We start from the raw sequence: 14,427 nt of genomic DNA, 5'->3' as shown, positions 1-14,427 counted from the left end.
GGAGGAGGTATTGGGGAGGAGAGGAGAGGAGAGGAGAGGAGAGGAGGGGAGAGGAGAGGAGGGGAGGTGGGGAGGAGGTGTTGGGGAGGAGGTGGGGAGGAGGTGTTGGGGAGGAGAGAAGAGGAGAGGAGGGGAGAAGAAGGGAGGAGGTGGGGAGTATTGTGTTTCTGGGCGTCTGGAACAGGAGAGCGGGTGTAGGGCACTAATGATGAGGCAGGATGGGAAGGTAGTACTGTAAAAATCCATTGGTATGCAGATATGGCCACCAGATTGCGATAAGGGTAGCCTCCAAACTTCACACATTTCAAAGGAATGACCACGGAAATAAACAAACTAACAATAAAAACATAATACAAATGAATCCTAACCTGCATGATCACTCTCCCATAGTCACACAGCCCTTTCATTCAACCAATTTGATCTAAAAAAAAGTTATGCCGAGTTCACTTCATAACAAATGGTATTTTTCCATCAAGTTTGTAAACTGTGCCTTGTAAAATTATATATTCCAAAAGATTCAAATGATTTATTTATGACCAGAGGCATGAAGTCACTGTAACCTGCAAACGGTGTGTGTGTGTGTGTGTGTGTGTGTGTGTGTGTGTGTGTGTGTGTGTGTGGTGTCAGGAGACCGATACAGTGAGAATGTACGCGTCCAAAATGAGATTCAGGAGCAGGGAACATCTAGCTTACAACATTCTACTCTTAGTTTTTGTTAGACTAATCTTTCCTATTCATTCAAATTCATCCTACGTATCCAATTATTTATCCTTTTTGTCCTGTATGTTTAAAACTCACTTAGTGTAGGTGGCTGGAGTGTGATAAGTGTTTTAGTGGGAACTCACGTAGTAGGGATCTTTGATGATGAGCTGTGTCTGGGGGTCGTAGGAGCCAAGCAGCTCGATCTTGGCCTTGCTGTTCTTCACCTTGCTTGCCTTCTTGTTCAGATCGCTGCGGGGCACAGAAACAAACAGTCAGCACATTCTGCGGCGTACCTTCCTGTCGGAACGCCAAGCTCAGAACTTGAGAAAGATGGCGGCGCAGAGCTCCACAAAGCTCTGCAAGATCCAGTTCCACGCTGTTCTGTTCTGCCTGTGGAACCCCAGGTTCAGCAGGCAACGCAATAACAAAAAAGAAAAGAGAAAACACAACAGACTTTATATTTCACAATACATCATCGAATCAAATCCCTCCAATCCTCTCGTGTGTGCACAGCCGCTGGCAGCCGACTCTGCTGCTTGCAGACAGCGGCCTACTGGGCTTCTGGCTCCAGAGAGGCTTCCCCAGGAAGGGCCGCCCTGCCCAAGCCTAGTGTCCCAAACCTGCCTGGGGCCCGTGCCAGTGGTGGGTCACACAGCAGGAAATACCCAGGGTCTGCCGACCCCCACCCTCCTACCCCCGGGGTAGGCCAGCATTGGGGGGGGGGGCGGTGGAGGTTACGGTGAATATGTGAGAGGTGAGCGGCCAATGAAGGTGGACTAGGTGGCCCCTGTCCTCATACAAAGGGTTCACTTTGGGCCAAGCTGTGCATTTCTAAGACCCACTATGGTTACATTCACCCTCACATTAGACCCTCTTGCCTCTTTGCTGGGTGCAGGTGATGGTTCAGGCGCCAGCTATGCTGGGCTCACTGATGGCTGTGAGTTTCGAAAGTGAGGGGGGGGTCAAACATTGGGCCGATCTCCCCCTGCGGCTCCAGAGAGGCATCCCAAGAACTCAGTAAGCGGCTTATCCCCACGGATCTGAAGGGGCCATGTGATGCTGATGCTGACATGATCCGCCCCCCCCCCCCCCCCCCCCAATCCTCCTCAACAGGGGGTTTAAGGACAGATAGTCCACTTAGCCCCACTTTAACCCTGACCCGCCTCTTACGCAAACCATACACACTGGGGCTACATTACAGGAGGCGTTTCTCTATACCCAAAATAGGAAAAAGTGAGGCAAAGTCAGTATGCATGTATGTGTATGGTGCATATGTTCTGGAATTCTCCATGTGTATGGTGCATATGTTCTGGAATTCTCCATGTGTATGGTGCATATGTTCTGGAATTCTCCATGTGTATGGTGTATATGTTCTGGAATTCTCCATGTGTATGGTGTATACGTTCTGGAAATCTCCATGTGTATGGTGCATATGTTCTGGAATTCTCCATGTGTATGGTGCATATGTTCTGGAATTCTACATGTGTATGGTGCATATGTTCTGGAATTCTCCATGTGTATGGTGCATATGTTCTTAAGTTCTCCATGTGTATGGTGCATATGTTCTGGAATTCTCTGTGCATGCGGAGCATATATGTATGATTGTTAAAGTATGTAAACCTGTGACGCATATATGCAGTGAAACAGTACGGCTCTTTAATTCTGTAGTGTCCCTGGTGACACCGCACCTGGCCCTACTGCTGTCGTCCATATGTTCTGGAATTCTCCATGTGTATGGTGCATATGTTCTGGAATTCTCCATGTGTATGGTGCATATGTTCTGGAATTCTCCATGTGTATGGTGTATATGTTCTGGAATTCTCCATGTGTATGGTGTATACGTTCTGGAAATCTCCATGTGTATGGTGCATATGTTCTGGAATTCTCCATGTGTATGGTGCATATGTTCTGGAATTCTACATGTGTATGGTGCATATGTTCTGGAATTCTCCATGTGTATGGTGCATATGTTCTTAAGTTCTCCATGTGTATGGTGCATATGTTCTGGAATTCTCTGTGCATGCGGAGCATATATGTATGATTGTTAAAGTATGTAAACCTGTGACGCATATATGCAGTGAAACAGTACGGCTCTTTAATTCTGTAGTGTCCCTGGTGACACCGCACCTGGCCCTACTGCTGTCGTCTTGAAATAGGCCTTAGATGCGTGGAGGCCTTTATTTTTCTGTTGGGGTCCAGCGGTTTGGACCTCACCTTGGTGTCGTTTACATTTACAATGCTGCTCCTTCTTGCTCAATATCCGCTGGCGCTCGGGGTGCCAGAGATACGAGCCCAGGACTCGCACTGGTAGAAACTAAAGCATTCATAATGAATAAAGCGCACACACACACACACACACTCACAAAACATTCAACCACACCTCAGCCCTAGAGACAAACACACATACACACACACACCATGAAATAACACTCAACATCATACACAACAAATGTGTGCACCCACCCACCTACACCCACACAAAACATAACACCAACAGGAAAGGAGGCAGACTCCCTCCCCCAAGCAAACCAAATTCTCACACCAAGGGGCCATTGGATGGAGTGTGTATTATTATTATGAGACACGATCCCACCATCAAGACACACACACACACACACACCCTCCCCAAGGAAACATACCTCAGGTTGCTGTCATCCATGCACAGGATAAAGTCATACGTCTGGAAGTCATCTTGGGTCACCTGGAGGCCGGAGAGAGGATGAGACGGAAGAGAGGGAGACACAGACAGGGTGAAAGAGAGGAAGACACAGACAGGGTGAAAGAGAGGAAATGAAGAGAAAGCGTTATTGACGCTCCACACAGGCAAGGCGACACAGGTCAGTACACACCAATAGAGTGGCTCAGTAGGGGAACCCCCCCCCCCCCCCCCTTCTCGACTCCTACTGAGCCTTTTCTATGCCTGCCTGTCTTTACACTCACGAGCCCACTGGAGAATACATTCATGTGTGTATGTAAGTGCATCTCAGACTGTGTGTGTGTTTCATTCATCGGTAGTCACTCTCCCAGGCATGGCCCTTGTCTGGATGCACTCCAGTGCACATCAGGGCTGCCCACAGGAGCACTTGACAGACAGACAGACAGACACACACAACACACACACAAACTCCCCCTCATGTTGCACACACTGGGGTTACGAAATGAACCACAGAGCAACCATGCATGTGTGTACGTATGTGTGTGTCCGAGACGGCGAGAGCAAAATTGAGCAATTCTGAGGGCAAGCTCCATTCCACTGCACAGAGACAGCATGTGTCTTCTGATGGTAACAGGGGTGAAAAGTCTAGGGTGAGTCTACAATTTGGACGGGTCAGACCTGACGGCTCCCCCTAGCTCCAACTGCCTGCAGGTCCGACCCGCCGCCCGAAGAGATAAAAATGTCTGTCTTGTAAAAGCATGACACATGGACCTCAAATATTCCGATTACACAATAGAACGATTTACAAATGTATTTTTCTCTCCACAACACAGAACTCATTACTTGTTCCTCACTCTTTACTATCTCATTTAATACGTTAAACTTTATGTAGCCTAACGTTTTGAATATTTTCTAATATTGCTTCCTAATGAAAAGATTGTGGATAACCGACACGACGCGACAATGACGGCACCGTAACAGTTATAATCTTTATTTAAGAAAAAAATCTAACATCTGTTAGTGGATGTGATTGTGTTAATTAAATAAAAAGCGTCACTCACGAAAGCCCAGAGAGGACAAAATGTGGTTCAAATTTATGAATTTTTTTATGAATACTTTTTTCTCTCCATACTCCAATTCACGGCATACACCCAAAGGTTAACACAAGCTTAGCCCTACAAACCCTGATGGACTGTCACTGCCATAAACTTGCTCTGACATAAGGGGAGGGGAAGCTAAACATGTAAGCATGCCTGACTGCACCCACTCACAAAGAGAGCTGTATACATACAACACAATACTGACAGACACAAATACATGGCCCTAGGGAGCTTGCAGACTTACAACCCTTTAAAAAAAAAATGCCTGCCCATCATACACACACATAAGCAGCTCCCTCACTGAACTCTGGACAATGTCAAGAGAATTATGTTCGGTTTTAGTTCACACACATAAAGCACGCAGGAGATTTTCCATGTCGGGCGCCTTCGCACCTACTGGAAATCCTCTGGTTTTACGCGTGGTCACATAGATGTCACAAGAGAGCGACAGACTCTTGACTCTTGGCGCTGGTCGCTTCCTTGCTTGAGGTTTACGAAACGAGGTTTATCGAGCTCTCACACTGTCTTCACTCATGTCGGTAGCTGCCATGTTGCATCCATCCCTCAGTATTTGCATTGAAGAGATAACCTAGTTGATCTCATGTAGATCAGTATTTGCATTAAAGAGATAACCTAGTTGATCTGATGTAGATCAGTATTTGCATTAAAGAGATAACCTAGTTGATCTGATGTAGATCAGTATTTGCATTAAAGAGATAACCTAGTTGACCTGATGTAGATCAGTATTTGCATTAAAGAGATAACCTAGTTGATCTGATGTAGATCAGTATTTGCATTAAAGAGATAACCTAGTTGACCTGATGTAGATCAGTATTTGCATTAAAGAGATAACCTAGTTGGCTGTGCAGTGGCCTCTTATCTCCTGCATATCAGCAGCTCTCATTTAAAATTAGACTGGAGGCTGGTCGCCTTGTCTCTGTCCCGTGTTGTCCGTGTGGTGAGGGGTGAGAATACGCCCACTCGCCCGCTGTGAATTCCCCTGACAATGACCTGCTCTATTCACACCTGAGCTCAAGCGGGCATTACAGGGATTTTGTACTGGGAAGCTGGCAGGGTAAGGTCTGTTTAATGGGAGCTGGCAGGGTTTAATGTCCGGTCCAACCGATTCGGACATTTGCGTTGTGGCAGTTTGCGTTTGCACACATGTGGCAGCAGTGCATGTTTGAAAACAGCTATACAGAGATATGCAACACATGCACTTCCAGACTGGTCTCAAACCTGCGTACACACACACAACCAATACACACTAAGGGGTTGTGTGCACACTCATTCATATCTGGTATTTTCAGTCTGGTCTGACTAGAGACTGGCCACTGATCCCATGTGAATAGAGCCTCTCCTCCGGTTCTACCTTTGACTGCTCTTGACTGCCCCCTGTGGAGGGGTGTACACACTACAACAGAGCAAAAGAGCTCACCAGACCTTCACATGACCTAAACTAAACTTTCTGACACATACATACCACCCCCCTACACACACACACACACACACACACACACACACATCTACACTTGATGCTTAGAGGTGTGGACGGCAGCTCGGCAGCCAATCAGATAGCTGGAGCCCCGCAGGCATTAGGAGTAGAAAGTTAAAGATTTTGACCAGTTTATTTATCTTAGTCAGCTATCACTTATTCATATCATTTCATTGTCAAAACTGCTTTTATTTATGCTTAGGCCTTTGGCTTAGTAGCGCAATCGCATCCTTTAGGGAGATTAAACAAAGGGTCAGCACTTCTCTCTCATAGCTGTAGAGGGGGGGGATAAGAGGAAATAAGAAACCTGGCAACAGTTGCAGAAACAGAATGAGAAAGGGGAGGCGGAGGCGGAGAGCGAGAGGGAAAGAGAGAGAGAGAGAGAAAGAGAGAGGAAAAGATAGAGAAAGAGAGAGGGAAAGAGAGAGAGAGAAAGAGGGAAAGAGAGAGAGAAAGAGAGGGAAAGAGAGAGAGAGAGAAAACAGACCAGTGAGGAAGGGGAGAGAGGGCAGAAAGAGAGAATGATAAGCAGGGGAAAGCAGGAAGGTGAAGAACACAAAAAGGGAGAGACAGAAAAGCGTATTTAAAGTTGCCTGTGTGTGTGTGTGTGTATGTGTGTGTGTGTGTGTGTTTGTGTGCATGTATGCATTTGTGTGTGTGTGTGTGTGTGTGTGTGTGTGTGTGAGTGTGTGAGAGAGAGAGAGAGTTCTAACACTGTGTGCCGGTCTGCTTCTAGTTGAAGAACTTTCAGGATCATGAGTAAAGCAGCATCTTGTTCTGGTTAACACGAGCGCACACAGTAGGGGTGTAACGATTCACCGTAGTACGATACATCACGGGGCAAAAATGTGACCGTACGCACCGTACTAGTAAGACGGTTGTGATCGTCTGCTCTAATTATACTGTTGAATTATTATCATCACTAAACATACATTATATTTAAAATGTTTAGACATACAGTACACATACACCGAATTTTACAAATATTATATTACAGGTCATCAGCTGTAGTACATAAATAGGCCTATATAAAGTGTAAGTACACAATCCTAATTCACACTCCCAGCATTCCAATCGAGGTCTCACGTTAGACGTGTTTCCATCAAAGACAAAGAGGTTTCCATAGCAGACTATACCAGTGTCAACGTAAAAACTAAAGAATGTATTGCAACAGGAGATCGGCAACAAATTTACTGACAAAATAAAGACGGTAGGCCAATGCAAACACCATAGAAACTCCCCTACTTCTAATCTGGCAAAAAACTGGAGTGGAGTGGATTTAGGGCAGGCAGGGAAATTTGGTCGTAATGATGAAAAGGAACATCTCTCAAGTAGAACTCGGTTCCCTTCGTTCGTACCAAAGAGACGTTGATACAACAACTAGGGATGGGCATAATTAATCGACGATCGATTAATTGATCATTAAGAATTTCCTCGATGAAATTATTTTTTCATCGAGAAAACTAATGCATGTTCTGTTGCGTAGTGTGCGTGTAATTTATTTATTTTAGGGCTGTCAAAGTTAACGCGTTATTCTATGAGATTATTGTGGCCGAGATTAATGCAATAAAATATTTTAACGCAGTTAACGCAACTTTGTTTACTTCCGGTGTGCGTTGACCCATGGCACGAAACCGCAGCGTGTCTGCAGTCAGTTAGATAGAAGAGACCGACGGTAGTTGAAGATGGAGAGAGCTGAGGGATTGTTGGGCGGAACGTTTCTGTTTAAGAGGCAAAATGACAGAACAATCGACAAAACTAAAGTTGTATGTAGCATTTGTCAAGCTGAATGTAGCTATCACAGAAGCAGCTCGTCTTTAAGTTATCACCTTAATGCAAAGCACCCGACAGAAAGCAGTCCCAGGTTAGATGGTCGCCAACCCACACTCCACGACTTCTCTAGGAAAATAACTAGACCAGTCCGTGAAAAGGTTACCAACGCTGTAGCAGTTTGGGTTGCCGGTGACTGTCGCCCATCAACATAGTTGAAAACGGTGGGCTGACTGAGGTGATTCGAATTGCTTCAGGGGACAATTCTTACGATTTACCGCCGAGGGGCACCATTGTGTCTCGCGTACATTCCTTGTATGACGGCGAGAGAGCACGAAAAAAATACAATTAAACAACAGTGTCTAAAATACACGCTGTCTGAAGTGATTAAATCTTATAAATTAACGAGTAATCACGATGAATCTAGATGAATGAATTTCAAAATGTGAGATTAATTAGTTAGAGAGAGAGAAAAAAACGAGGGTCAGTTGTGTTTATGAGCACCGGCTTCTAGCTGTCGGCTCCGCTGCTTAAGAGTACAGCAGCGCATATTTTCAAGTGTAACCATTGAACGGATCCCGTTTAACTGCCACAAGAGTTGTCCATCTTGTAAGTTTAACTGCCACAAGAGTTGTTCATCTTGTAATAAAGATCTCAATGAGGAAACACGCTGTGTTTTTTTCTATTTTCACTGCATTTTAATATAGCCTATAAATAGTGAATTTTAATATAAAAATATTAATGATTAATCGAAAATTGATCGTTAATTCTCCCGACGATCGATTAAGACAATTTAATCGAATGCCCATCCCTAACAACAACACCATCTCTGTAATCGTATGCTTCCTCGTGCAAGTCTAAGTGCTCTATATTGGTCCAGTCCTTTAGTCAGTATTAGTGAGCATAATATGTAGACCTGTTTGAATGTGTAGGCGTGTGTGCTTGTTTGTTACTGTCTGATTCAAGCATTTGAATATGTAAGAGTGAGTGAGTGAGTACTTACCTATCAGTGCCAGTGCATGCATATGACCTTGCCTTACCCACACAAGGTGTGTACATGCGTGTGTGTATAGGGCGGGCAGGGAGTATATACGTGTATGTATATACCTGTCTGGCCCTGTGGTCAGTTTCTATGCCGTGCTTGCGCAGGCAGGCGAGGCCTCTGGCGTCAGGAGAGCTGCCTGTGTTCCAGTCTGAGGTCGCTCCGCTGTCTATGAGCCACTGCAGGGACACACAGAGCAAAAGGGGACGCTAGTGCTAGCTCATGTTGGCTACATGTGGGCCTACCTGCCGTGCAACGTGCCGCATTGGAACCCCATGCCTCTTCATGCAAGCCTGGCCGCGGTGGTCCGGGGGGTTGCCAATCTCGTAGGTGGAGGTGGCGGCGCTGTCTATCCTCCACTGAGCGTGCACACACACACACACACACACACACACACACACACACACACACACGACACACGCCAGGCACACGCACACACACACACACACAAGCACCGAGCAGGTACTCAAACACACAGTAAACAGGAAAAGAAACGATGACGGCAATCCAAACAGCACTACATACTACACCTCTGAAATGATGGGCACTGGCTGATCCGAGGGGTCGACCGAAGATTTACTACATGCATGTTGGGCTCCATGTCCTGATAATGTAACACCTGTTCTTGTGAAAACCTTGAAACTGCTTGAAGGAAACCATGAGGCTTGACAGGTGACAGGTGCAATTTGAAATGACTGTAAACGATCTTCCTTGTGAGTGCCCATCATTTTAAAGGTGATACATGAACAAAGTGTGGCATGGCAGGGCATACAGAGCCAACCAATAACTAGATGAAAACTATTTCAAAGGCAATGACATACACCACTGCAGTTCAGAAACACTTAGTTAGTGATGGTGTTAGTGATCTAGAGCTCAAGAAGGTACCTGTCCACAGGCCCAATTGTTTTAGCAGTTAATAACAATTATATTGACATATCAAAATGACAGTTCCACACCATTCCCTGCAGTTTCCTTGATGCACTGAAACATTCATTCTCAGTGGAGCTGAACCGGTTTGACGTATTAAGTTAGGAATCTCTTGACTACTTGTCTCATGCAAGTGTCTTACTTCCTCCTAGTCAGGCTGTGCAAAGATGGCGAACAACAAAAACAACAAAAACTAAAATAATTCCAAATCATAACAGTTGTCACATAACTGTGAACAAGATTAGGTGTACAACATGTACAACAGTACAAATTACACAATAGAGACTTATTACACTAATTACAAATCCACACTGTTGTTTGCTAGTTTTCCTTAGCTAGCTGGCTATATGGTGGTTTAGAAGCACAACGAATGCAGAATTAAACTGGAACCCTACACAGAAGTCTGGCGGGATGCGACTACCGTAATTATTCAGCCCAATGATTGAATCTCTTCTTAGGACTGGTTAGTCCTGTTTCACGCATCCTCTCTGCGACATGTGTGTGGCAGTCTACCAGCACTAGTAGACGTAGAAATCACATCACCACAAACTGACTCATAGTGGTGGGTCTAGTTTGATGAGGCTATTTAGACCACCTTCTATCCACACGGAGTTATGGTTTCTGCTAAGCTAAGAGACATCTGGTCTTATGGAGGACTAACTCACATCGCTAACCACTCCTTCGTCGGTGGCCAGCTTTCTGAAGACGGCTTCGCCGATGGGGGACCTGCAGATGTTCCCTGGAAAGAAGGGCAGGGAGAGAGAGAGAGAAAGAGGAAGAGGAAGAAAGGAGTCAGACACTAAAGAGGTCTCTACATAAGCACCCACAAAAAGTTCCCTTCCAGAGGACGTTTCCTCAGCGCTACAAACCCACAGGCATGCAGCACACTGGAAATCCATGTGACAGGATGTTTTAGATTTACTGTATGACTGCATTCCCTCATTCCAATACTCCAACTTCAGGGGTATGAAAGCTTAACGACTACCACTGCTGTTAACACTGTAGTAAATGTGAACAGCGCCATACAGAATGACATTTACTGTATTTTGTCTGTCAGTACAGAATTACATTCAACTATATGGCCAACCACAACATTTTGGGGAAAGAAAAGGGTAGTCATTTTCGTAAAAATGAGTGAGCGTGGAGTGTCAAAAGAGTAAAGGTCAAACACCTTGCGTCAGACAGCTGAACTCGTGTGGATCTAAAACTGTAATTTACAATGAATGTGAATGAGGCTTTAACGAAAATGCTACGAGGTTAGCCAAACCATATGAAATATGAATCACTGCGACTCAAACTGATATTCAAACTGGTTGACGTTCCCACTGGAATTCACAAGGGAAGTAGGCAATGTTATCTCAGAACAGCCAAACCAAATCACAGGGCTAACATGCCTAAGGACCTTAGTGCAGCCTTAGCTTTGACACCTAATGACTATGGTCCCCTTGAATCTCTTTGTGATTGTACTGAGCAAATTAACCACTGGATGTCTCAGAACTTTCTCCAGCTAAACAAAGACAAAACTGAAGTAATAATTTTTGGTAAAAAGGAGGAAAGATGTAAGATTGCCACCCTTCTTAACAAAAAAGGACTTAAAGCAAAGAATACTGTCAGAAATCTTGGTGTCCTCTTAGACAGTGATCTAAATTTTAACAGCCACATGAAAGCAATTACTAAATCTGCGTTCTACCATCTCAAAAACATTGCCAAACTTTTATGTCAAAAGATGACTTGGAAAAACGAATTGATGCCTTTATCTCCAGTAGGGTTGATTACTGCAATGGGCTGTTCACAGGCCTTCCTAAAAAAAACCTTAAACAGCTTCAAATGATACAAAATGCAGCAGCCAGAGTTCTTACAAAAACAAAAAGAACTGACCACATAACCCCTATACTGAAATACCAGCACTGGCTCCCAGTAAGTTACAGGATTGACTTTAAAGCACTGATGCTTGTTTTCAAGTCACTTAATGGGATAGGGCCAAAGTATCTATCTGACATGTTTCAGCAGTACGTACCACTCAGATCTCTCAGATCGCAGCATACATTTCTATTAGTAAAACCCACTGTCCAAACTAAACAGGGTGAAGCAGCCCCAGCCACTATGCGGTTCACCTCTGGAAACAACTTCAAAAACACATTAAAAACGCTCCAACTATTTTCAGTTTTAAATCTAGACTAAAGACCAAACTTTTCTCAGATGCCTTCTGCTAACTGGCTATGAACAGTTCCTTTGAAGCATTATTGCTTACTGTAGTAGACTAGTGATTTTTATTATTCTTTTTTATGCTTTTATTTCCTATATTTGACTGTTTTTATGCCTTAATGTTCTCATGCTTTTATTTCCTATAATTTACTGTTTTTATGATCATGTACTGACCTTTTGCTTTTATTTATGTGAAGCACATTGTATTGCCATTGTGTATTTATGTATGTGAAGCACATTGTTGTGTATTTATGTGAAGCACATTGAATTACCACGGTGTATGAATTAAGCTATATAAATAAACTTGCCTGGCCTTGCCTAAGGCAGTGGTTCTCAAACTGGGGTCCAAGGGGTCCGCGACGCCTTGCCTGGGGGTCCGCGAAAAAGTCTGGCTTCCAACGTTTTTTTTATTTATTGCAATACAGTATACAAAACATATAGACTAATGTTGGACGGTGTACCTGTACTAGAAAGGTACCGCGGAAACCTTACGTAAAAAACGATACGGATTTGCATATTTTTAGTATAGGTACTTCATTAAAATAGCTCGCAAACAGAGCGCACTCACTGTTCCGCTCCCTGTCAGTGTCAGGCTACCTGCACGCATTGACTGCAAGGGCGGGGCTTCCCAGCTCTCACACACTGCGAGTGATCTCAGGGGAGACATGGCCTCATGTGCAGGAGCTCTTGCCGACCGTCCTCGGCTTGTATTAAAAATATATATGTCAGAAATAAGATCGGGAAGTACTTCGGATACGAAGCAGAATGTGAAGGAAAGCCCATCGACACACAGAGACCCATCTGTAAAACATGCTTCAAAGTCACTCTGGCAAAGGGAGGCAACACGTCAAATATGGCTAAGCACCTCTCAGACAGACACCCGAACTTTTCAGAGAATTCAAAGAACTACAGGTTAGCAAATGTGATTATAAACATGAACCCCTCTAAGCTCACCCATATACAGCCTAACACTAGTAGTTTTAGCCTAGTTTAGCGACAAGCGATTTTCCCCATCACAGAATTTTGACGATGCGTAGTACAATGATCATAATGCAGTGTGGCTAACGTAACTAAATCGCATTTTTCACGCTAGTAATGTTAACTGCGATAATCTGCAAGTGATGTATTTAATCTTCCATCAGTACGGGTCGTGTTTATCGTTGCAGAAGGCCCTTTTTAAAAGATAGGTTAGCCGAAGGCATATCGGATGGCCCTATTGCATGTATTCTCGTTAAAGACGTTGGTAGCTTTCAATTTGGCTGCAAGAACGTAGCCCAGTTCATTGTCAAAATAAACTCTAGAAAGAAAACGCTATACGTGTATAATCAATGCTATGATGTCACCATGTAGTTTTCATTAAAATCTTGCTGGAGGCTAATACTAATATGAATGCCATTTGTTAAGTGTTCGTGACAACCCTAATACAGACAAGTGCTCATCACATCAACCATAAACCAACAGCAGATATCTGGCTTCCAAAGGTTGCCATCGTTCAAGACCGGGTAAATAAACTGGACTGGACAAACTATGAACATTAAGTAGCTTCTCAGCACATTTTACAAAAATATAATTTAAAAATCTATCCTACATACTGTCAAGTAATGCCAAATGTAATAAAATGACTATCTAAAACTCTTGTGATATTAGTACCATATGATTTTAGAGTAAAAGAGTCCAAAAGCATATAACATTATAAATAGCTATAAGCCTATATGGTTTAATTTGGGATGCGATTATGAGGGGGTCCTCGGAAAATGTTCTGCCCTTTGAGGGGTCCCTGGCCCCATAAAGTTTGAGAACCCCTGGCCTAAGGTACTGTCACTGTCACTAGCGTTTCATACGTCACCTTACGCAATGACCCAGGAAATAGTCACTCCGCTTGCATAACCATTGAAACGTAGAAGCTAATCAATCTTATTTAAACTGCAAGATACAGACATCGATTATTGTACACGGGACTACATGACTATTTAAATGCATAGTGAGATAATGCATAGAGACAAATAAATGACCAACTTTAAAAATTACGGTAACTAGCTAGCTAACCGACGAATAAGCTGAAATGCTGGACAATAATAATGTCAGATCAGCTGATTCCAACTATCCAGCGCACAGATGAGACAACCATAAATAATAGTTATTAGTTCACTGGTCCCACATAGGAATGATAATTAACGTCAATCTATCTGAACGTAGACATGTTATGTGATACAATCACAACTTCACGTAGCTTGCTACCAAGGGACACGCTTGTTATGGCTAGCATCAGTCACAGATTCAATGAACACACACAGCCCATATCCCAGGTTTACAGATTGTGTTTATCCTTTCGTTTTTACTTAGTAATAGTGTTATGGAATTCTATACATCCCTGTAGTATGCTTACATACATTGTAGAAGACTTATATATAAACATTCTTCTTACCCAAACACACGAATAGAACAGATTTCGATGTGGCCATGTTGCTTATTAAGGTCCTTCAATAGCTGTCAATTGCGATGCCTGATGGTAATTATGAACTTTTCATAA

General features: G+C 43.8%; 1 protein-coding gene across 2 annotated transcripts in view; it reads right to left on the bottom strand.

Annotated features, from left to right (window-relative positions):
- The window catches only part of acp1 (acid phosphatase 1), a 20,813-nt gene extending 6,386 nt beyond the window's left edge, over positions 1-14,427 (bottom strand). Inside the window, exons 1-5 of one of the 2 annotated variants that reach the window (XM_012815728.3) lie at positions 14,323-14,427; positions 10,358-10,431; positions 9,011-9,124; positions 3,342-3,403; positions 846-951 (exon numbers count right to left, since the gene is read on the bottom strand). In XM_012815728.3, coding sequence (XP_012671182.2) covers positions 846-951; positions 3,342-3,403; positions 9,011-9,124; positions 10,358-10,431; positions 14,323-14,359 — 393 coding nt within the window. In that variant the 5' untranslated portion in view covers positions 14,360-14,427. Of the gene's footprint in view, positions 1-845; positions 952-3,341; positions 3,404-8,830; positions 8,945-9,010; positions 9,125-10,357; positions 10,432-14,322 lie in introns of both variants that reach the window. The other variant, XM_012815727.3, reaches the window with a different exon arrangement.

This window comes from Clupea harengus, chromosome 15, assembly GCF_900700415.2.
Source record: "Clupea harengus chromosome 15, Ch_v2.0.2, whole genome shotgun sequence".
Lineage (NCBI taxonomy): Eukaryota > Metazoa > Chordata > Actinopteri > Clupeiformes > Clupeidae > Clupea > Clupea harengus.
This window is presented reverse-complemented; position numbering and strand designations above follow the sequence as displayed.